At 31.1% G+C, this 25,319-nt stretch overlaps 1 protein-coding gene across 5 annotated transcripts in view; it reads right to left on the reverse strand.

Moving 5' to 3' along the window:
- Window positions 1-784: 784 nt before the first annotated feature.
- The window catches only part of LOC117176793 (putative fatty acyl-CoA reductase CG5065), a 66,914-nt gene continuing 42,379 nt past the window's right edge, over window positions 785-25,319 (reverse strand). For all 5 annotated transcript variants that reach the window (XM_033367097.1, XM_033367098.1, XM_033367101.1 and 2 more), the window contains 7 exons: window positions 19,987-20,267; window positions 16,793-17,109; window positions 13,281-13,528; window positions 8,986-9,172; window positions 7,604-7,789; window positions 5,102-5,362; window positions 785-3,404 (listed from right to left, as the gene is read on the reverse strand). In XM_033367097.1, coding sequence (XP_033222988.1) covers window positions 3,326-3,404; window positions 5,102-5,362; window positions 7,604-7,789; window positions 8,986-9,172; window positions 13,281-13,528; window positions 16,793-17,109; window positions 19,987-20,232 — 1,524 coding nt within the window. In that variant the 5' untranslated portion in view covers window positions 20,233-20,267 and the 3' untranslated portion in view covers window positions 785-3,325. The remainder of the gene's footprint in view (window positions 3,405-5,101; window positions 5,363-7,603; window positions 7,790-8,985; window positions 9,173-13,280; window positions 13,529-16,792; window positions 17,110-19,986; window positions 20,268-25,319) is intronic.

Here is a 25,319-nt window from a genome sequence, read left to right on the forward strand (position 1 = left end):
TTTTATGAAAAAAGTCATCAGATAAATTGTTCGACTTTTTAAATACTATAAATACACAAATCTAATATCTTCTCTTGATGAGAATGCAAAAATTAAAAATGGTGTTATTCAAAATCAATATAGATAGAAACTAAATTATCTTCAATTGAAGAAATTCTAAAATTTGGAATGGTTAAAATTATTTTACAGTTGTGACTTTTCTTGATAAAGGCTACATATTTCATTATTCCCTACGTAAGTTTTAGGTTCGCAATGAAAATTGAAGTTCGTCAATTTCTTTAAAAAGTAAAATTAACATTTTCAACATTCTTAATTTTTCATCGATTTATATTTACCTAAAATATTTGAAAATATAAAAGGTTTGGTTATAAATGAGTTATAATATCACAATTCTAGGTAAACAAAATTTTTCGAAGTGTCTTTTCGTGCTGCCGCCTGAACGAGCAGTAGATAATAATATTTTTTTATTATCTGCTTACAACTTAGAGAGAATAGAATTTCATATACTTTGAATAGGCAATTTAAATTCCTTTGAATTCTACTTCATTCAAATTTTCAAAATTCTAACCTGAAAATATTCTAATTTTAACTTTTATAAATTGTTCTATTTCAAAAATTTTAATCTGAAATATTTTAATTTCGTGGTCCTTCAATTCCAAATAAAATGCTTATTTTTTATGCTTTGAATTAGCAATGATACAATTTCAAGCAATCTAATAAAATTGCGTTTTGAGAGCTTCTTATCTTTAATGTTTCAATTTGAAACACATTCAATTTCAAATTATTCAGTTTGAACGCTTTTATTTAGAAATCATACAAGTTCAGTTCATTTTTATGCCATTCGAAATATTGTCCTTTTTCCAAAATTTCACTGCATCTAAATTCTTTGATTTGCAACCTTCTCAATTCAAAATCCTTCAATATATATTTGAATGGTATATATTAATAGATTAATAGTATATATCAGTAATATAGTAAAAATAATAAAATAGTATAATAATAGTATATATGTGAATATACAGTCAAACTCGGAAACAACGCCGGTTGTGGGGCTGGAGGAGGTGGAGAAGAAACCAGATAGAGTGTCATTTTGCATGAAAACATTTTTGTTTATTCACGTGTGTGTGACCACCGTACACTCCCCGCAGCCTCTTTTACTCATACCTGTGGCGCGGCGTTAATTCTCGGAAAGGATATATCTGTGGGGGGGGGGGGGCGTTATATCCGAGTTTGACTGTGCTATATTCTGAAAAGTGGTTTTAAATTTGCCTTAATTTTAGAATAAATTATTACTATCAAATGTAGATATAGAGAACGCAGTAAATGACAATTCTTATTCAATATAAAAAATAATAAGAGGGCATACTGGGTGCCTGGCACACAACGAGCTTTCCGATTTTTCTCCGATTGTCTACGTCTATTTTCAGGTTTTTTTCGTATATTTAAATTATCACTGACTCTTTGGAGATATTTTTTTATTATTCTGTATTTTTTCAACACCACTCATTATTTTTTTCAGCCAAAAATATCTGAATGTGTATTGGAAAATGTACCCTTTTAGTGTTAACATCATTTTAAATCATATTATTCGCTGAAAAATCACTTAAATTACAAAATAATCAAGTCGTTCGAAAAGTGCACTGAATTATTAAAAACAATATTCTTTTAATAAAAGCATCTTGATATACATTTTAAATACGTATAATTTCAAAGTGTATACAATATGCACAATATAGCGTCTAATAAAAAAGAATTACATATTTGTCTTCCACTTATAAATTATACATAGCATTCATCTTATTGTATTTATCTGTACTTTATCATATTTTAATTACGCACATGTAATTCGTATTTCAGTAGCCTTTCTGTCATCAGGAGTAAAATTTAACATTTCTAAGATGCCTTTTTATGCCAATGTTGGCATTTCGTATTCTAACTGCTTCTCAATAATAACGATTCTCAACAAATATTTTTTTCATGCATTTATAAATATTTATCTCTCAGGCCGTTTCTTTGATTTTTTTAATAGGATCTTATAGAATCATTTTATTCTCTATATTTGGGATAACTTCAGTAAAAATTTGTGTAAGAAGGCAGAATCATTGTCCAACTGAGTTTGTAAGCAGAGTTTATAATCAGTCTTTGCAACGAAACTTCTTGACGGAATTATTGTTCTGGATTATTATTTTTGTACACTTTTAATATTGGTCTGTTAAGATATTGTTCTTTTATTATATTTTGTAAGCACCATGCTACAGTGATGTTGATGAAGCTTTTGCTATTGAAAAATATTTATTTTATTTAGTCGAGTTTTTATGAATTGAAAACTAATATTTAATGATAATTCGACTAATTAAAAAAATATATTTTTCATTAAAAGTTTCATTGGTGTGATATTTTTCTGTAGCGTACACTTAAATTCTTCTTTTTTTGTTTGTATATAGCACCCTTCATTTAAAAGCGAACTGAAAATAGTGTGAATGTGCTTCAATAAAGCAAAATTTTATCTTTGCTTTATTATAATCATTTTCAACCCGTAATTGTCATATACATATATTGCTAACATTTATCTAGATTTATATCAGGCATTTCTTTGATAATTCTCTGCCTTAAATAATCATTTTTTCTCTTCTAAAATATTCACCACGATATGTTTTTTTTACGAATTCTACCTGCTCAACATGTTTTTCCAAGTAAATTCAAAATTTTAATTATTTTAGGAAAACATTTCTCATTACGATTATTCTGTGTTATTGTTTTCACTTCAGATTTTATTCCGTAGTATGTTAAAAAAATTCGAAGGCTAGCAGAAATGTTTTACAGATATCAATTCCATTATTTTGATACATTGCTTTTTCAATATGATGGCCCATTGATATTGGCTTTTATATCGTATTGTGACATTATACATAAATATTCGATATATTTTCTGTATTTGAACTCATTAATTATAATAATTTAAATTTCTCACTTTTTTATGAATAAATAATGAGAAGATAATACATTTTGGTCCACATCTTCTGATCGTGTGTAAATATTGCAAGTGACCGAGATCACTTGAAAATTATACAAAATGTTTAAACTCTGCATTATGTGTAAACATCTTAAAATTATTAAAGTCTCAAAACCATATTTTTCAGACATTAATTCTTACTTATGTGTGTAAGATAAGTATCGGCGACATAATTCGGATATTAGAATGGATTTTAAAGTGAAGAAATAATACGTAATGTACGTCTCTTTCGCCAAATGTTCTTTTGCAACAGATGGGCCTTGCAAAAAATTCATATTCGTTGCATGCAGACTTAAGCTTTTTTCACAACGATCACCGACCAGCTCGAGATATCATTTTCACTATCATGAATACACTAAGTACTTGGGCGAATTTATGCATCCAGTAAAGTCTGAAACAAAAGAATTTTTTTACGCATTTGTTTATTCTTTTTTTGATTTGAAAACAAGGAAAAAATCATTCTTAAGAAAAAGGCAAATATAGGAATAGAGGAAAAAAACTTATTAATTTACTTATCATCAGAAAACGTACTTAAAGCTACACGCAGAAAAAAGAACCTCACATTTGACTGAAAACCAAGTTAAATCTACCGATCTTCTTAGTACGTATATGGACAACATGACAGTTCAGTAAACGTTACAATTATAGGCAAATAAGTATGACTATCAATGATGGTTACTAGTACCGATTTTCCTGTGGTGCTGACCTGCGGATCAGTAGATTTTACCGATCCAGTCGCTATTCTGTACAGTTCCTGGATGCTGCAATTACGAATTATCATGTCACTTTAACGAATAATATAAAGAGATCTGAATTATGTTATCGGCTTAGACTATAGTCAAGACAGCACTATAAATTGTCAAAAAGTATTGCTAAAAAATAATTAATAAATAAGCGCACGGTTATTTCTTACAAATGTTTTCGGATATACTTATAATTAATCGTTATTTGTAAGTTATAATGCTTATAATACAATAAAAATTTCGCACGCAACGGGGGGATTCGAACGCATAAACCTAAGCACGCAAGTCAACAGTCTTAACCACTACACTAGTATACGAGTTGCGCTCTGTAAAATAATTTTGAAATGCATTTGTAACTGAGGGTGGTGACCTTAGGAACGACTTCTGAATACGCAACCATGCCATCGCGGCACACAACAAAAGTGCTAGCATTCACATCATATCTATATGTCAGATGAAACTGTACGCGATCTGTGAATAAGTTGTGCCATCCAAAATTGTATTATTTTTATAAAACCCCTTCCTTGCATAGCGGGAATATGGAGTAATGTGACGACTGTCACAGAAATGTCAAAAAGGAATGATTTTTAGGTGATGCAATCCATTCATTGTCGATTGCGTCGTGAATTCATCCGGTGCTCCGCGCGGATAGCGTGCGTTGCGACTTTAGGGGCGAGTTAAGTAAACCGAACGGATTGGTAGCATGTACTGATATTTCGGTAATGTCCACTGCACTGCTATTGTAATCTCGGTTCAGTGGATTTTACATGTCGTTCAGTATGCAATACGAGGGAATAGAGGTTTATTTTACTGAAGGATAACCGTTGAATTAACCTTAATTTCATTATGACATTTACGAAATGCTAAGTGATTTTGACATTTCCATCCCCTTCTTAAGAGCAGTTTATACTGTTACGGTTACAAGAAACCCTTTACAATTCTTGATAAGTAAATATTACATTTCTTTTTTCTGCGTGTACCTAAGATCGCTAAGTCACTTTAATTAACTTGAAAGAATCTTAAATTTAATAATTTAGAATTTGAAAAACTTCATAGTCAAACAATTTTAGTTTGAGAAGGTGATAATTTCGAAAAAAATTAATTAAAAGTTAATATATAATACAAATTACAATATTTTTACAATAACTAAAATTTCAAATAAATAATTCCAAATATAAAAATGGTAAATATACACTGAAAGAAATGAATTGCTGGTACAATCACATTGCGCGTTAAATCAGCCACCTATTCAGCTATCAGCCTGTCTATTCCAGCCATACAGATTGCTGATCTAACCCGCAATATAACTGTATCAGCAATTCATTTCTTTCAGTGTATGCCTTACTTTAAAAGTCGACTTCTAGCTTTACTTAATGTGTCTGGAGTGTCTTTTAAAATGTATTTTCTGATTCCTAGCATGTACCGATGTACGTAAGTATCCCAGTCAAGGCTTTTGATGTCAACATTAAAACATTCAGTGTCATTGGATTCTCTGACTATTTTCGCTAATTCACTCATGTTACTTCCATGAAAATGCCACTCATTTACTGCAAAAAACTCGCCTGTGAGAGCTGCACGTTGAAACCGTTTTGTAATTTTCAGCATCCTGAAAAAGAATTGTTTTGTTTTTAATATTTTAATTATAACAGTTATACATTTAGAGTGGCTTTAAAAACAATGAAATTGAGTGTAGGAGAAACTTTTCTGAACTTTTTGTTTGGTTTAAAGGTAAACAAGAAAAAGTTCCAACCTTTTTAAGTTAGTAAAGGTTAAATTTTCAAGTGTCTGTCAGAGAAATATTTTTTATTTCTAAGCGACCAACATTCTAAAGAAACCACATTTTAAGGCCAATCAGTTAAAAAAAATATATTTTAAATTCTTCGAATTAAAAAAAAATCATGATACATAATTCTAAAGACTTAACGTTCGGAGAGATGAATTAACAAAAACAACGCATTTGAAATTTACCAAATATCAAAGTCTTTTAATTGATAAAATAGGAATTTGGTAGAATAAATTAATAACCTTTAAGTAATTTTACGATAAAATTGCAATTTTTATTTGAAAACTTTTTAATGCGTGCCAAATATGAAAATTAATTATTATATATGTAATTCACATTTTTCAGGGATATGAATATATTATATACATATTAAATTGCTATTGCTTTTAATATATAATTTAATTGGTTACGTTTGAATTTACTGTTTGCAATAAAAAAAACTTTTCAGGGACTAGTCACAAACTACGCGCTAGATTTTTCAGGAACTTTAAACAACCCCCCCCCCCCCAGCTGCGTGATGCTTTTTCCATTTCACTTAACATGGAGAATGATACTTTGAATGACCCTCCCCTTTTAAGTACCACGTATTTTGCGAATGATCCCTTCAGAAGTCGAAAGAAAATTAAAGTTTTCTTTGAACAGGCCAAAGTTAAGACAACTTTATCAATTCGCTATTCAGATATTCCATAAAAAGTGATTATTGCTCTCTATGAATCACTTCGTAAAAAATGTACACACTTTTTATATTTTCTCGGTTAATTTAAAAGCTGAAAATCCATCGTTTTTTAGTTGTAAAATTAACTTTAAATGCATAAACTAATTTCTTACAATTTGGCAAAGTAAAAAATAAAGATAAGAATATTTAAAAATTCTGAAATACTTTTTAAACAACATATACAAATTAAATTAGCCAAAAATCTTAAAATTTTCATGAATCTTTTTTTAAAGAGTTTTTTTTAGATTTTCCCATAATTTTTGACTTAATTAAGATGTTCCAATTTTTGTTTATGATTCTGTTGGGTTGTACGATTCTTTTTAGAAATCCGTAAAAAAATGTATAAAGATTAACATTACAAAGATAGTAACGACTTGTTAATAAACAAAAAAAAAACAATTTTTATTTAAAAAACCATACTTACATTTTTTGCCAGTTTTTGCCTGAATTCGGCCTTTTATAGGGAAGGCATCCTTTTAATTTTATTCGGGCTAAACTTTTTTGTGGACAGAAGCATTTTTTGTTCATAAATCGAATTTTTCTCGAAAAAAAACGAAACATACAAAAATAAAGGTAAAAGTTTTCAGGTATAGAAAAGTTTTCCAGAAAATTCTTCTTCATCTTTTCAGAACTCTTGCTTCGTTACGAGAAAAGTTAAAAAACTCAATTTTAGGGGGAAAAGTCTATCTGCCTCAAAAATGGTTAAGCGAGCATAACACTTATAGCCTACCTTGTTGAGATAAGTAGAAACTTAAAAAAAAAAGATTTGCAAAATTAAAAAAGATGAGGTTTTCCCGAAATTCTTCTTTATCTTTTTTTCTTCGAATTTTAAAAACATGAAAAGAAGATTGTCTCGAAAACCTCACTTTTTTATTTTTTGCAATATTTAAACCATTTTTGGGGCTTGGAGAATTTGTTTTTGTTCTGAAAATTTAATTATCAAATTTTTCTTCTAAACGAAGCAAGATATCACAAAAGAACAAGAAAAATGTTTTGGAAAACTTTCTAGATGTGAAAACTTTTTGGTTAATTTTTTATATCTCGTTTCGTTTCCGAGAAGAATCTGATAATAAAATTGGAATATCTGCGATTCAGTTCAAAATTATACGAGTTTAAAAAAAAATTTGACTTTTTTAATAGACGTCAAAATTCAAATGGTCCTAACTTCGAGGGCAATTTTTAAATTCCTAAACCTACAAAATACGTGTTGCATAATTTCCTCTAAAAAGAACAATATATTTTCATCGCTGAGAGATTCTGTGAGAACATTAAAATTTAGAAAATACCTCATCGGAAATTAATTCGGTTTATACATATATATATATTTTTTTTCTTACAGAAGTACTTACATTGGTTTTCCGCCTTGGAATTTTAAAACCAGGTCAATTACAAATGCAGGCAAGAAGTGTAGCGTGGCAACCACGATCATGTGGATGAGCTTGTTTGTTCTGAAAGTGAATCCAGGATACCACATGACATACTTAGACGGAGATTCAATTGCGTGTTTTCGAGTAAGCCGACCAAACTCTCCCCATCTAGAATTATAATTGCAAAAGGTTTGTTTTGGAATATTAAGCTTTTTCAATACTACTTTTATTTTCATGGCGAAAAATATAAATAAAATTCGTTTGAGTTTTCTACCCAGGAAAAAAGATACGATTGAATGATTGCATCAGTGAATCAGTTCCTTTTAAGAAATCGGATTGGAATTCAGACGAATTTTAATCATTTCAAAGATCCATAATATACAGCCACCACCAATTTACGCAAATCTCGATGAGTTACTTTTTAGTTTTCTTAATCGCAACAAAATTTACCCGCTGAGTTATTGTCTGAAGTATGATCAATTCCGCTGGTAAATTTCGTTTCAATGGTCCCGATCTAAAAAGAGAAAAATAATACCACGAAAATTGTGGATCGGTGGGGGATGTGGTGACCAACTGAAAAGATTAAATTTATGAAACTGGTTGAAAATTTAACAATCCGATACACCGCATTTCGCGCGAATCAGCATTCTTAAATTCTCTGATTCAAATAATTTCTATTAAATCGATTCTTTTTTCCTAGATAAATCGGTGAAAACTCCTATTAAAAATAAATTTGTTCATTCTTTTTCGTGAATTTTTAATGGAATTGAAATTTTTGAAGTTGTGCTCCCATATTTCACACAAGGTTATGATCAATGAGCGGGCAAAACAAATTATGTACCAGAATGTTAGATTCTGGTATTTGTTTTATTTTTTAACATATATAAGTCATGACCGTGAAATACATGGTTAATAAATGCACTGTTAGAAATATTTAGAATTCAACAACACTTCTACAATACAAGCGTAATATGAAATTGCAAACATGGTATTGTAAGTGAAATTGCAATACTTGAACTTTGAAATGACAAAAATCACAATTTCGCGACTCTATGCAATATTGTCAAATTGGAATACATATAAATTGAAATTACAATGCATGATAGGCAACATTACAACACTAGCATTTGAAAACTACAATGTAACGTATTAGAAGTTTCAAACAGACATTTTTTACAGTGTAAGTTAAACGTTAAATTTTAACTCTTTGTAAATCGCTCACTATTAGAAATGGCCAATGAAGATCGTGGATTTACTGGGACCTTGGACTCATTGAAATATACCAGTCGCTTCTTTGTTTCTGGGTAGTTCAGTTTTTTTGTCATGGTACTGGTTAGTTTTAGTTTTCGGCATATAAATCTTACCTAACAGGGTTGAACGTTCCACTTGTGCAGTTGTAAATTCTAACATTATTTGTACGTTCTATTGAATTGTGCCATGCAGCACAAATGAGGGTATTAACTACGTAATCGACAGGCACTACATCGACGATCAAACTTGCATTACAGACTATACTCCTGATTGTGCCTCTTCCTATTTCCATCATGATTCCTGAAAATATTTTTAAATGAGTAAACTACTCACATTTGAAGCGGGAAATGCTAATCTGTGCTAAGTCCAATTAGCCTAAATTTACAGGAGAGACAAAAAATCTTTCTAGAAGAACAATTTTGGTGTAGAAGTATTGTCCACTCGGAAAAACCTATCGATAAAAAAACGGCCGAAACGTGAAACAAAGTATACGTTTGTATTGACCTTGACGCGGTTGACAAATTTTCTTTATGAAACTTTTTAATTCGATGATTATTACTCAAGATAAGCAATAAAAGCGTAGAAAATTTTCCAATTAAAAATCGATATTTTATAAAACGCAACTCTGGTTTATTCTGCCGTTTGTTGATAAAAATGCTTGAATTTTGTATGGTGCATTCTCAATATATAAGCGATGACAACAATAAACGAACTTTGCTTAAAAAAGTAATATGTTTATTTCTTTTCAATAACAAATTAATTTCGAATGAAAAAGACGTATCGCCAACTTTAACGGGCATTAAAAAAATGTTAGTTGAAATAACTTATTCAGAGAAAGTTGTGAAAATTGTGGAAATTGTGGAAATGGCACCGAGTTGAAGCCAACACACGCTGCAGCTACAGTGCTGCAGCTGCCATTTTCACAATTTTCAATAATAATTTAATCGATAATTTGATCGTAGTTGGCGAAACGTGCGTTTCGTTTGGAATTACTTTGTTATTGAAAAACAATAAACATATTACTTTTTCAAACAAATTGCGTCGCTTATAGTCATCGCTTATATTATATTAAGAATATACACCATACAAATTTCAAGCATTTTTATCAACAAAGTTCCGTATTATCGCGAGTTGTGTTTGATAAAACATCGATTTGTAGTCGAAAAATTTTTCAAGTTTTTATTTTTTATCTTGAGTAATAATTGTTGAATGAAAAAGTTTGATGTAAAAATATTATCACCCGCGTCAAGGTGAATACGAAGGTATATTTTGTTTTACGTTTCGGTCACTTTATTTTTATCGATATATTTTCCCGAGTGGACAAGACTACTATGCGGTTTCAAGCGCTTGTCGAGTTCTCACAATCGCCACCTCAATTAACAACCGATTAAGCAAATTATTTTGTGTGTGTGTGTGTGTGTGTGTGTAGGAAAATGTTCAGTTTAATAACCATTACATGAAAAAATATGGCGTTATATGTGCATGAAATAATTTGATTGAAATCTAATCTAAATACAGTCAAACTCTTCAATAGCCCTCCCTTCTATATCACTTCCGAGAATTGACGCCGCGCCGCAGGTTGATGTACCAGGAGCTGCGCGGGGTGCGCGGGATCTGCGTTTGTCACTCAGTGGAGTATTCAGGCGTGAACAAACGAAAGCGGAGCGAGCTACAATGAGTTAGTTCCCACCCACCGTCAGCCCCAAAATCGGTGCTATAGAGGAATTTCGCTGTACATACTTTTAATTATTTCGAAAACAAAAATACTTGGTACAATCCTATAATATCCGTAGGATTTCTAACAAAATTAAAGATTTTAGTATACTTCATTCATTAAGTTTTAATTCTTTCAAATTTTTAAAAAATTGAATTCATTTAAATGGTTAATGTAAAAAAAATTCGAAACCTTCATTTTTTCACTTAAATAGGTGAAAAATGTCAAGAGAGTATAATTCTTTAAGAAAGAAAATATTACTTAATTTTTTAAACCTTTTGTTAAAAAAATCGCTATTCTTCAAAGTTCAAATTTTGAAGAATTCAAAGGAACTTTCAACTTGCCAATAGAAAAATTTTTAAACAGCGCAGATTTGTTTATATAAGAAATGGTCATATTTTGTTTAAAATATTGTAATTTTCTAAACTAGTTTCAAACATAGGACTCTTATTTTGTATTCCAGAGCGGAGTATTTCGAGGCAGTTTTACAGATGATTAAAAACTTAGTTAGAAAAAAAAGATAAGCGGGATAAAAAAATGTCAATAGAAAGGACTTGTTTCCTTTTCAAAGTTTTTTAGGGGAGCAGGGCGATAGCGGCTGCAAGTTTCGCTTTGAAAGGCCGCAGGGCGCGAGTACTCAGTCGACTATATTGCGCAATAACATACATTCCAATTGGAAACGGTTCAGGCGGTCCTGACTGTTTACGTTTCGATCCCCTTGAATTCAGTCCAAGGCTATTTGAAGGCAACCCACGAGACTGGATTGAAAGCGAGAGTTTGGTGTAATTCCTTCTTTAACTTTATGGTATATTGCACTGTTTTCCAAAAAATTACAATATTACATGTATATTTTTTCAAAATAAACTGTCCTCTTTCGAATCTTCAAAATTAATGTTATTGGGATTAAAGAAAAGAAACTGTTGAGAAAAGTTTGAAATACTGTATCACCTCTATCAATTTCTGCAAGGTTTGAAAAAAATACGCCTATTTTTAAATATATATTTTAAATTGTGGACTCTTTAGTCTCGCGTGTGTACTATCGTTTCCACATAAAGGTGTCGACCTGGCCGGGGAAGCGAGAAAACCGAAAAATTACAAGAAATTTTGGTTTCCGGCAAAAAAGACGGAAAGTGACCGGAAATAAATAATATAATAAAAATTGTTTTCATATATTTTATTGTTTTTATTCTGTGGTGGAATAGGGAATTTTCAAAAAATCATAATTCTCACATGAAATAGGGAATTAAAAAAAAAAAAATACGATTCTGACCTAGAACTATGAATTTTCAAAAAGATAAATGATTACACATGGAATAAATAAAATAAATATAAAAAATGCACGTGAAGCAGAGTGAAGAATTACAATTGTCCTGACTTTGAAAAGGAATTGAAAAAAAATTATTATTCTAAGTTTCACATACATCTTTTAGAGATAAGGTAAACAGAAAAAAGTAGATTTGAAAATGTAGGTCATTATAAACCTCCATCTACGAGGAAGCAAGTATAAGGGAGCAATAAATATAATTCTGATTTAAAACAGGAATTTTTTTAATGAATTCAATTGTGTACTGGCTATAGGGAATTTTCTAAAAGAATTATAATTCTAAGCTTGGACGGGAAATAAATAAATTCAACAAAAAGATAAATTCCTGCAAAGAATTATAATTTTTATCTTGGAAGAGGTAATTTTGCAAAGAATTATATTTGGTCTTGGAACAGGTGATTTTTTACGTGGAACGGGAAACTTTTGAAAATGATTTAAATTCTGATTTCTGAGAAAGGTATTCACAAAAACAATCCCTTTGCCAAGTCAGAATGCGTTAGACTCTTAAATTTTCCGCCTTCAACTTCAAAAAAAGTGGTCACTACACGGAGAAAAAAATCTAAGTAATACAGCAAAAGCACTTCTTATGCGTTTATATCAGGGTTTTTTTCTTGCTACCCTAACAAGAATTGATGCAATTTAAGCACGGGTATATCTTATAATAGGAAAGCTAAGTATTCGTTCTTCTAGGAGCAATCTTGCTGAGCGAAAAAAAGTATAACTTAACCGGGCTGTGATGGCAAGGAACCCTTACGTTTCCGGCATGGTTTTCTTGCAACGTAGGCCACGCCTACTGATAGCGTTCTGATTCAGTAAACATTAAGAGAAGTGGCTTAAGACCTCCGCCGTAAAGAACCGATATGGAAATCGCATGGGCTTATTTCAACCATGGACGGTCAAGTTCAAGCTTTTTTCGCAAAGCGATGCTGCTTTCAAAGCATAAACTCGAGCTGCATTACCATGCGCTTTATGCTTTATTAGTAAAGAAGCCTGTCATGCTAAAATTGTATGAGTTCGAGCTATTATACATAGATTTTTTCTCCGAGTCTATTTCTAAATTATAATAGAAAATGTTGTATATAAATATAATTCTGATTCGAAAAAGGAATTTTTTAAATAAATATAATAGTGACTGGAAACAGGGGAAATTCTGTAAAAAATTATAATTTCCACTTTGATGCATGGGATTTCCTCAAGTTTAGAAGTCTCTTTAAATTCTTCAAAATCGCTTGAAATCATTCAAATCTTTTGAACTTTTTAAATTGACGGGGAAAAAATAACAATTTATTGGGAGAAAACCGAGAAATGGCGAGAAATTCTTTTAAACTGTTAAACCTAGAATTGGGAATTATGGAATTTAGTACACTCACCGGTAATTCCACAAACATTATCTACCCAACCAGGAAATGGTTCTTGATATGCAGCACAGACAATGCTGGGTCTTACGACAGTAATAGGTAGGCCAGTTCCTTTCGTCATTATTAAGTTTTCGGCTAGTCCTTTTGTCAAAGTATAAGTATTAGGATGTTTTCCCATCAATTTTTTCTCCAAAATTCGAATCGTTTCGTCATCGAGATTTTCACACATGTCGATTACAGTGTGTGGTTTGACTGTTGTGCTTAAATAGGATAGAAGAAATTAATTAACCATTGAGGAAACTAATTAAACCTCAATTTAATTGTTCACTTCTTCACTCTACATTAAAAATAGAACCTAATAATACTCAATCGAATGGGACAAAGAAAATTGCATAAAACCAAACAAGTATTTGGATGGTCGAGGAAAATAAAGAGCTAATCCACTTTTTTGGCTTTTTGTATTGTCCTATCTAAGGTATCGTGTTTTTAAAGAAAGTGAACAAATGGACTTTTACTATTTTTCATGAAATAACAAAGTTCTCAAATGGGACATCCCAATAGGTATACGTTCTTGGGCTTATGTTACATTAAAAAATACATACAAGAGCAAGTTGTTAGTCCACAAGTAACGTGTGTGAGTATTCCTCGTTTTTCGTTAATTCTTATAATGTTTTTAAAACTGATCTTTAAAGTAGCTTTAACGGAATTTGAACTTTTTTTTCTCGAAAATATGGATAAGAATGTTATAACTATCATTAAATCTTATAAGTAACGAATAAAACGAAATCCTAGCGGAAGTAATTCATGTGTATTTATTGTATGTACATAAATTCCGAATGTAATAAGTATCAAGAAAACTCGAAATTGTGGACTAAAGATGAAAAAGTTTTAAACATACTCTAGTTATAAGCAGATTTAAAAAAAAAGAGTAAAATATTACAAAACCATTTTTTTCAGTGTTAAGTCTGAAACAAATTAGATTCAAACCTGGATTTAATGTCAATTTTAAAACTGACCATGACATTAAATCCTGATCCTCAGGACTATTTTGTTTCTCTCTCCGAAAAACTAAACCCAGAGACAACACAGTTGTTGGTCATTATTAGAATTTTATTTATTTCTTTTGGAAATGTCCAATTATGTTATTGTTTCTACTAGAAACAACTGAATAGATTTAAAAATATTACTTTTTACTTATTAATAATTAGGTTACGGTGTTTTCTCGAATTTTTCTGTACCGTCGCGTGCAGAAATTTCCCCATCTTTCCCGGTTTGAAGTTGGACTTCAATGGGGTCCCTAACATAATATCTAGTCTAGAAAAAACTGTTGGGGTCCCCTTATCAAAATATCTATTCTAGAAAAAAATGGTTGGGGCCCCTATCAGAATATCTACTCTAGAAGAAACTAGTTGGGGCCCCTATCAGAGTATCTAGTCTAGAAAAAACTGGTGAGTGCCCGGTCAGCTTCTAGTGAAGAATTTCGTGCCTCGAATAGTTATCGCAAATCTATCTGTACCCTGTTTTTTTTAAATTTCCATCCTTATGAAATCTGTAATTGTTCAGAAAAAATTACAGTTTCTGCCATTGTAAAAAGTTGTAAAAGAGTCTACAACGGGAAAAACGAAATATTACCGGAAGAAAAATTTCACTCTGGCCTGCTCAGAACTTCTAGCTAGAACCTGGTTAAAACTGCGTTACAGAACTAGTCAGGCCCTCTCCATTTTCCCCAACGAGCGCCCGATCAGAAATAGGGAAATCTATCCAGGGCCTTACTAAACCCCGATCGGAATTTCTTCGGTTGTCCATGATTTATGCCTACAGTTAATGGCCAGTTATGGCTCTCTTCCAAATCCAACGATACAAGAAACTCATTTTTCGATTTGCTTGCAGTTAACGGTGTTTTTTCAAAATCACGGCAAAATAGTAAGTCACCCCATGCATAATTTTACTAACTATTTTATAAATATTTATAACTATTTATTCGAACATTATTTTGTTAGACAATTTCAACGATTGGGGCCATCCATATACCACGTGGACAATTTTTCACCACTTTTTGACTCCCCCCCCCCTCTTTAACAACCGTGGAATTTGGACAATTACCCCTTCCCCCGTACTTTGTCCACGTGGACGTATTTTATGAAAATATAGATATTATTAATCTTCAAAATGTGCGGGAGGTCGCGACAATTTCATGGACGTCATTTAAGTACTCACTAAAATTTCAGATTTTTTTCTTTTCATATGCCAACAGTTCGAAACTCGTTGACTAGCTAACAGCTGTTGGTGCATTTTGCAACAATTCATCGTTAAACTGGTCGGAAATTCGAATGAAAAAACGTCATTTTAATACTCTTTAAACCCAGGACGAATGATTGTTTGGATGTTAAAAACCAACAATAAGTTTGACTGGCAGCTCCTTAGTGGTGCCAAAGTTAACTAACAGACTGTGAAACATGTCAAAAATTCGAGTGAAAAAACGTAATTTTAGTACTCTTGAAACGCATTGGGGATGATTTTTTAGGTGCAAACAACTACCAAGAAGTTTGACTGGCAGCTCCTGAGTATGCCAAAGTTGACTGGCAGGCTGTCAAACATGCCAAAAATTCAAGTCAAGAAACGTGCTTTTAGTACTCTTGAAACCCATTGTTGCGAGCTGTGAATTTGCATAAAAAGTGAGATTTTCGTAGTTTCTTTTTTTTTTTACATATTATTTTTATAGAAGTATCCTATACATTAAAATTTTGGTTAATGAAAAGGACAAAATTTTCATCCGGTTGCTGATTAAAATGTCAGTCAACTTTGGCACTACTCAGGAGCTGCCAGTCAAATTCTTTGTTAGTCGTTTGCACTAAAACAATCATCCTCAATGGGTTTGAAGAATACTAAAATGACGTTTTTTCACTTGAATTTTTGACATGTTTGACAGTTTCCCACTTAATTTTGGCACCACTCAGGAGCTAATAGTCAAATTCTCTGCTAGTTGTTTGCACCAAAACAATCATCCTCAATGGGTTTGAAGAGTACTAAAATAACGTTTTTTCACTCGAATTTTTTACATGTTTGACAGTTTCCCAGTTAACTTTAGCACCACTCAGGAGTTGCCAGTCAAATAAAAATAAAAATTATATTGTGCGTGAGCACAGTATAAAAATTGGAGTATACCTAGAATAAACCTTGTCTCATTTTAGTATATTTTTTCACAGATTTAGGGAAGTGTGTGTCCACGTGGATTTTAGCTCGACCCCCCCCCCCGGTCCCCCTCGTGGACAAGCGTGAAATTTTGCCATACCCCCCTCCCCCCTAAAGTGTCCACGTGGTATATGGATGGCCCCATTATTGAATAATTATTCATAATAATTATTTACGTAAATCCGTTTTTTGCATGTGTTGGTCCACGATTGGGCTCTTTCCCCCACTTATAAAGGGATAATTACAATAATATTTCTGAAAATTGAATGTTCTAATAGGGAGTGGTCATATTCCTATATTATCATTTGAGTTTGAGGAACAGAAAAAATTACCTGTAAATTTCTTCCTTTATCTCATATTGATCAGCATTACTATAAGCAGTGCTGACGTGAACAATGCTGATGAGATTGGACATACTTTTACAGAGCTCTATCATTCTGTCAGTGCCTTTCGTGTTTAAGTTGACTGCCACTTTCAAGGGTTCATCGAATCGAACTGTTGCTGCACTATGGAAAACTATATTCACTCGTTGCATTAGCATTGCTTTGTCTTCTGGGCTCAGACCTAATTCGGGCAAACTCATATCCCCTTTTACTGGAAATACTTTGCTTAGGGCACCAGGAAACTCCCAACGAATTCTGTCGAATACCTAAAACATTCAAAATTATACTCTTTTTTTATATTTAAGGCAACATATGTTACATATATGTAACAAATTATCAGAATTTCTACCAAAATAAACTGGTTCTAGATTTTTTTTGAAACTACCCCCCTTAGTTTATAAATAAATATACGCAGCACTTAACAACTGCGACAGCTTCCAGACTAATGGTTTAAGATTTATTTAAAAATCTAAACGATTACGTTTCGGAAACACAGATTTTTTAAAACTATTTTAGGATCTGATGAAGGAACCCAACTGTGTTTCCGAAACGTTGTCGTTTCGATTTTTAAATAAATCTTAACCCATTTGTCTAGAAGATGTCGCAATTGTTACGATCTGCCTATATTTATTTAGAAATTAAAATTTTTCCAGGCGTACAAAAAGAGTTTTTTTAACCCGCCTTAAGTAATTTAAACTAACAATTTAGGAATGTCCAGTCTTTCCCTACATGCCTGAAATCACCCTGTCTGGCGGTATGCAAGTTTTAAGATTAAAAATTGAAAATTCTGTCATTCTGATGATTCTTATGAGTTTTACCGAACTGTTTTGCAACCATTTAGAAAAATTTAATAACGTTCAAAATGGACCAAGTGACGACGATTTGCTTGAAAATATAAATAATCGATTATAAAAAAAACTTGCAATTATATTTTTTAGCATTTTAAAAATTATTTCCTTCTATAAGGAATACATCTAATAACTTTTAAGCTAACTAAGTTATTCTTGTGGTCAGCCGATTTTTTTCATAAAATCAAATTTTCCCATTTTTCTCGCAAGCAATTAAATATACATACAAACAATTCTTAACAAATAATTTTTTTTTAATTCTCGTGGCTTAAAAAAACAGTTTATTTCGCATTGAGCTTATATGTAAGCATTCTATAAGAAGGCATCCTATAGTATGCCTTCCTTAAGAAAACACTGTTTTAAATGGTATTGCTAAACAAAAAAGGTGGGTTTTTCGGAAATTCTTCTATTTATATTTTTAAAATTCGAAGAAGAAAAAACAGCAGATTTTCAGCAAACCCCATTTTTTTCATTTTTTGCAATATTAAAAACATTCTGCTAGTATTAGGAAGACATCCAATCAGTAAAATGCACCAGAATCCGTAAAGAAAATTCAAATATCTGAATAAAATAAAAAACTACATAATTTTAAAGAAAAAATTGGTGACAATTTGAAAAATGGATGTTTAAATTCAAATATCCTTAAGGGAGTACCCTCGGTAATAGAATTATAAATGAGAATCTTTTGATATTTGGATGACAGTTGTATTCAAGTGCACTAACGCTCTGTTTAAAATTTTGGAACCTTTCAGAACTTCATCTTCGAGAAATCGATGATTGAAAATAACATGTGGTCTTATGAGAAGACGTACTTTTGGTAGGATATAACAAGATTAAAAAGTGAATAAATTCGGAAATCATTCTGAAATATATCAAATGTTATCCGAAATCGTTATCTGCTTCGAAAAGTATCATTTTGAGCCTAGAAGCCTATTCCACGTCTATTCTTATTTTTAAAATATTTCATTTGAGTGCTGAACTTTTTGAAAAACTAGTTTTATTAAAAGAAAAAGAAGTCTTATGCAAATTTTGTGATTTAGAATTAATAATATTGTAAAGTTAAAACAGTTGACAGATTATTCATGTAAAATTCTTTATTAATTTTCGTAAATTGAAATATAATTTTTAAGCTTTGGTAGCACGTTAAAAAAAAGAATAAATAAATAAAAAAGAAACTATTAAAAGCTTTTGGGAATTTAAAATGACGTATTAAAATGGATATAAAGAAAAAAGTATCGCCAATGTAACGCGCTACTGTTGTCTGGTAAACTGTCAAGTACTGGAAAATACCTGGCATTTTAAAACTCGATATTTTGAATATATTTGTTTAATTCTTTGTGTTAGAAAAGTTTAGATTTAGTTCTTAATATTGATGGAAGATTCACCGGGTTTGTCGGCTTAATTTTTCCAAAAATTGCCCTAGAGAACCTGGAAAAGGCCTGGAATTTCGGAACCCGACATTTTAAAGTATTTTAAAACTTATGTCTTGGTATGTGAACACAGAAAAAGTAGAAGATAAACTTTACATCGATTTCGGACGAAAGATTCTCTGAAACAAAAATTAACTTCACAGGATAAACTTTACACAAATCACGGAGTAATAATAAGGAGACCGATCATGATGTACAAAGAGTCTCGAGTTTTGACTGCGCTAACTGTACATTTATTGCCAGACTTAGGCGTTTAAGCCCAATGCTCACAAGGAGGGGGACATGCGCACTGTGACTTGCTATCTCCTTTTCTCTCTCTAAAAACTGAGGTTATGTTCCTATAAATATTGTCAATTGAGTGGGTGAAAAAATAGTTATTCTTTTTGTACTTTTGTTCCGTTAGGATGTTTGACACTTTGGAACACAACACGCCATTTTTCTCGCTAGATTTTTATTTTTCAAAATTCCAACGGTGAAGCTTACATGACTTTGCAAAAACCTTTGAAAAAAATTGATACAACCTCAATTTCTGCCGTTGTTGTGGATGTTAAGCACTGGCACTCACTCGCACACTTCTCGCGGGAGAGAAGGAGATAGAAAATCACAGTACGCATGTACTATTCCTTGTGACCATTGGGAAGTCTGACAATAAATGTACAGTTACAGCATTCAGAAATTATTTACGGAGATCGGTCTCCTTATTATTACTGCGCGACACAAATATCGGTTAAACTTTCTTTTGTTTTCCCATGACAAACACATGTTTTTTGAAAGACGCGAAGTTGCTAAACAAAAATGTATCGCTCTAACAAATTTCCTGCAACAAATTTTATTCTTAGTTTTTTTCTGTAAATGGAGGACTAACCGGGTTGTCGGTGAGTTCCATAAATCTTTGCTCGACTGTCTGCCCTTTTTTTGGACGGATCAGTATAAAAATGGTGGCAAGGCGTGGACATGATCTCAGGAGTTTTTCTAGAAGTGCTTTTCCTAAAAAACCAGTAGCCCCGGTGATGAGGATGACCGACTCTGCGAAGAAGGCCTCAATCGAACTCCCACCTGGATTGGCATTCTCTTGTTGTTCTTCGCCTGTTAATGCATTTGTTGTGCCCATTCTGGTGATAGGTCACTTCGTGATTATCGAAAACTCTGCGAAAATAAAAAGACTTTTGTATATATTGCATTATTTCCATATATAAAAGTATCTTTTTGTACTTTTGAGACTCATATGAATTAGAAAGCTTTGATTAATAAATTAGCCGAAAATGGTGCATCAATTTACTTAGGCTTATAGTAAGCTCAGGTAACACACATAGTTCTTGACACATTTATTTTGTGTGAAACCTTTCATAAATTCTTATTCAATGAGAAAATTGTGTTTATTTAAACGTAATTTAAAGACATCTTGCTTTTATTTACTAATATTAGTTTCTCTTTAAAGTAGGTTAGGATGCCAATCACCGGCGCATGGCCAACAACTGGTTTTTTACCCTATTTTCACTACTTTTCTATTTTGTTTCAATGCACACTTAAAGCATTTATGTTCATCGAGAATCCAAATCGCTTATTTAAATTCATTCGTAGATTTCCATTTTATTAAACAAGACGAATCAAACAATTTAGTAATGATCCCTGGTATTATTTCTTTGATTGACCCAAAAATGGTTTCTTTTTATTTGTAGTACTAATATTTTTTTTAGATTCAAAAGTTCGGCCGGACATAGTAACGGTTACAAATTTTATAGTAGAAAAATAATTTCAATATTTCCAAATTGAACATATTTCAGTCTTACAATCTTGAAATGGTTAATTTTATTATCCAAGCAAAACTTGTTTCAAACCGGCAATAATTCACTGAAAAATTTTGGGGTATATTGTTCTCTTAAGAATTTTTATTCACGTCAATATAGAAAGAAAGTTCTGGCAAACGATTAAGATTCCACTTGTTTTATTTACTACATGATTATTATAGATGATTTAAAAATATCAGTCTTCAAATATTTAGGATTCATTGTTAGGAGGGGATTGTCAATAATTGCACCTCGCTAATTTAGGGGGGCGGGGGCTCACCCCAAAAACTACGGTTCGTATCAGCTGGGAGGGGGGCAGTGTAAGTAACGTTACGAACTTAGATAACATTTTGTATCGTTCTTTATTATAAAAGAAAGTTTACGAATTTGATAATGAAGTCCCGGCAAAAGTATAGTTCAATAATAACGTGATAAGTTTTAAAATGACTTTCATATTTCAGACTTCACACTCTTTCCCATAATCTCCTCTTTTCCCCTTTTTCTATGAATATCTGTTTTTCCGCGTTTTCAAGAAATTTCCCCCTTGTCTCGATTTTTTGTTTAAATTTTTGTATTGGTTAAAATTCTACTATTTGATTAAAAATGTATTTAGGTTGAAAATCCATATATTCTGTTAAGAAATTCGTGTCTTTTTGTATAAATGTAAAAATCTTAATAAAAAAATTCATATGTATTTTGTTGCGAATTCAATTATTTTGCTCCAAATTCGTATCCTTTGATTGAATTAAACTGCTTTTTATATAAAATTATAATAGTTTTTGGTTGAAATATTAAGTATTACAGGTTTCGTTGAGGATTCGTCTTTTCGGTTTGAAAATTTAACTGCTTTGTACAAAAAAACTGTCTTTTTGGCATGAAAAATCAGCAATTTGGTAGAAAATTAAACTATGTATGTGAGAAATGAACTTTTTTGTTAAAAAATAATTGTATTGTAGAAAAGAGATCTTTTTGTTTGAAAATTAATATATTCGTAGATGCCTACATTTTTGGTAAACAATGCAACTGTTTGGTCAAAAATTCACCTTTTTGGTTGAAATTTTGACTGTTTTTGTGGAAAATTTAATTGTTTGGTTACAAATTAAACTATTTATTTGAGAAATTAACTTCTTGATAAAAAGTCATTTTTTTAAATTTAAAATTCATAGTGACGTGTGGAAAATTTATCTGTTCTACGGAAACTTGAACTGTTTCAACTGTTTCATTTCAACTGTTTTCATAAATTCAACTATTTTGTTAAAAATTAAGCTATTCCATTAAAAAATAACCTTCTTGATGAGAATTTAACTGTTTTGTGAAGATTCATTTACTTTTCATAGTGCATCTGTTGAAACTTCGAGTTTCGAATCCTGTAGAACGGGTTGAAACACAGTGTTTGCAACCCCAGGGTCGAAACATTTTGTCTTCGAGTTTCGGTACATGTAGAGCGGCTGAAACACTGTGTTTACATCCCTAGGGTTAAAGCATTTTTTTCAGCTCTAGAGTAGACACGTAGGTAGGTAGGGTCTACAGGTACCTTAACTCGAAAACATACTATTGTTAAAAACTCGTCTTTTTCGGTAGAAATGTACTCTTCTTTTTTGAAAATTCTTTTTTTTTTTAATGTGCATTTAACTATTTTACTAAAAATCGTTCTTTTTTGGTTCAATTTAATTGATCGAAAATTAGTTTGTTTAACAAAATTCATTTTGTAACCTGAAAGCGTAACACATTTCATTTTCTCGCTTAAAACTTATCATTTTGTGTTCAGTTTGAAAATTCAAGTATTTGGATGAAAATTGATCTATTTGATTGAAAATGTAACTATTTATTTGACGTAATAACTCATTGGTAGAAAATTAATTTTTTTATTGAAAATTCATAATGTCGGGGGGAAAATTAAATTATTTTTTTAAAGTATTCTTTGTGATCAAAAATTCTACTCACTATATAGAAAAACATATTTATAAATAAAAAAAAACGCAGAATATTTAATCCGTGAATGGAACTATTCGACGGCAGATAATTTTTTATAACGAGGCGTAGAGAAATCATCCGTCGGCGGATAATTGTATTTTAAAATTTTTTTGTAGCGCTTTTATCGAAATTCATATATCTCAGGATTTTACTGTGATACGAAGCATAGATAATAAAATTTTATTGCTTTTTATGAAAAGTAATTATTGATATTATACACTTATTCTGCATGATAAAAGATAAGTTCATATATAGCTAACTTTTAAAAAAGTGTTATGCCTTCCTTAAAAGGGTATGTCATATCTAAACTTTATTTCATTGTATAAATTCACAAATAACTAACAAGCTATAGTTATAAAGACTTATGATGATTATTTCCATTATATATTTAGGTACGAGTTTCAAGTGACCGTGGAAATGGAATTCTATCAAAGGTGATAGTAAAAAAAATAAATAGGGTAGCATACTAGTAGATAATGCGGTACAATTGTATTATTCATTATGTTCAACTTATTGATTGTTATGAGCGGAAATTGCTTGTGATGAATTGCGCCAGGGATAAGAACTTTTCTATACAGGTAGGTATATATCTACTGGGTATAACATAACTATGTTGTATGCTGTAAGTGAATTAGTCAGCTTTCTTTCCTTTCCTTACCATTTGCACACATGTGCCATGCATATATCTACCATTAATCATTTAGGGCATCAAATCGCTCGAAATAGATGACGCACTTCAGAAAAATTCCCAAACCAAATTAAACATTTTTATTTTTATACAAGGTTTTTAATCCTGACAATTTTTTACGTAAATAATTACATTTAGAATTACGTCAAATAAAACATAATGCTTTGAGCCTTTTATACTTCCTATTGATTTTATAATACAGTCCGGAGTTATTGTTACACTTTTGAATACATCTAAAAACTCATAAAATATGGGCTATGGACTATAAAGTTATGACCAAACTTTGAAGGAATCATTTTAGTAGTGTAGTAGCGAACCACAATAAAAAATTATAAATTAAAAGAAAAATATTGTGCAAGTTCCAGTTTTCTGAAAATGTGAAAACCAGTTTTTTTATTTATTATATATGTTATAAATAATCTAGTTAATTTGTTTTTTTACAATCTCATCAGAGAAGGTATTAGATTTATGTAAAGTTTGTCCCTCCAGTTTTGGTCAAAATGTCTAATCCAAGAGTATAATAAGCGTGGAAAATAATTATTAAATAGGGACTAATTAAAAAAATGTTTCAACGCTAGTCTTTATTTTTGATGATGGATGATTGCGACAGTGTTTTTAAAATTCACATATCATTCTAGAAGTTTGTTAGTTACATCATTGTCATAAACATCTGAGAAAAATGTAATCTTTCTTGTTTCGAGTGAATCAAAATAATAAAATACGATTTTTTTTAGTCAACAAATGTGTTGTTAAAAGAACCAACATTTTATGAGGAAGAAAGAAATTGGTAGTACAAATAGTAACAAAATATTTTTGTTGATTTCACAAAATATTTTTTTTAATGCATTTATTTTCTCCTTAACAGTTTCATAATAAATTTTTTAATGTTTAGACCCACTGGTATTCACTAATTATCTGTTATAATTAGAGAAATTCCATTTAAAAATGGAAATCCGATAAACATAGGATAAGATTAAGTTCTTCAACTATAATTAAATTAGATTTACATAACATCGTTTCTATATTTATGCCAAGTTATATAACCGTGCAAAAGAAATTAGTACGTCAATATTTGCAGGTATTATTTTTTTTCATGCAATAACTTTCGAAATGTGTAAAAACCTTGAATTCGATTTTTTTAGAGTAAGTCCTCTTTTTTCGGCGCACGTCACAATATATTTAAAGTGCACAAGGGTCTGGAATAGGAATTTACTGTTCATAATCGCCCACAGGTCGTATTTTCTCTACAGTTTTAAATGCTTTTTTTTTTTTTAATAAATGATCAAAATTAAATTTTGGATAGTAGTCTGGTTTTCTGATTGTCAGTTTTTTTCTAAAAGAAACAATTTATAAACAAATAAGGTGACAAAATTGGCCATTTCCGCTATATGAATTTTTATCTCAAGAAAAAATGCAGACAGAAACTGGCTATTGGATACACCTGCACTCCAAGAACAGAAATAATTCTAATAATATTTAACTTAATCATTATAAACAATATTTATAAACAATTTTTCACTAGTGTTTTTGTCTCAAAGAGAAAATTGTTTGTTTTACGGTAGTTGCTAAGATTAGTCATAAGAGTCATCATTTGTAATGAAAAAATGAGCAGAAGTTAACGTTTAATGTTTCTGCACCAAACTCTCGCTTCATTCAAGTGTCGGGGGTTGCCTTCAAATAACCTTGGACTGATTTCAGAGGGATCGAAACTTAAACAGTGAGGACCGCCTGACTCGTTTCAAATAAGAA

The sequence above is a fragment of the Belonocnema kinseyi genome, chromosome 7 (assembly GCF_010883055.1).
Source record: "Belonocnema kinseyi isolate 2016_QV_RU_SX_M_011 chromosome 7, B_treatae_v1, whole genome shotgun sequence".
NCBI classification, from domain to species: Eukaryota; Metazoa; Arthropoda; class Insecta; order Hymenoptera; family Cynipidae; genus Belonocnema; species Belonocnema kinseyi.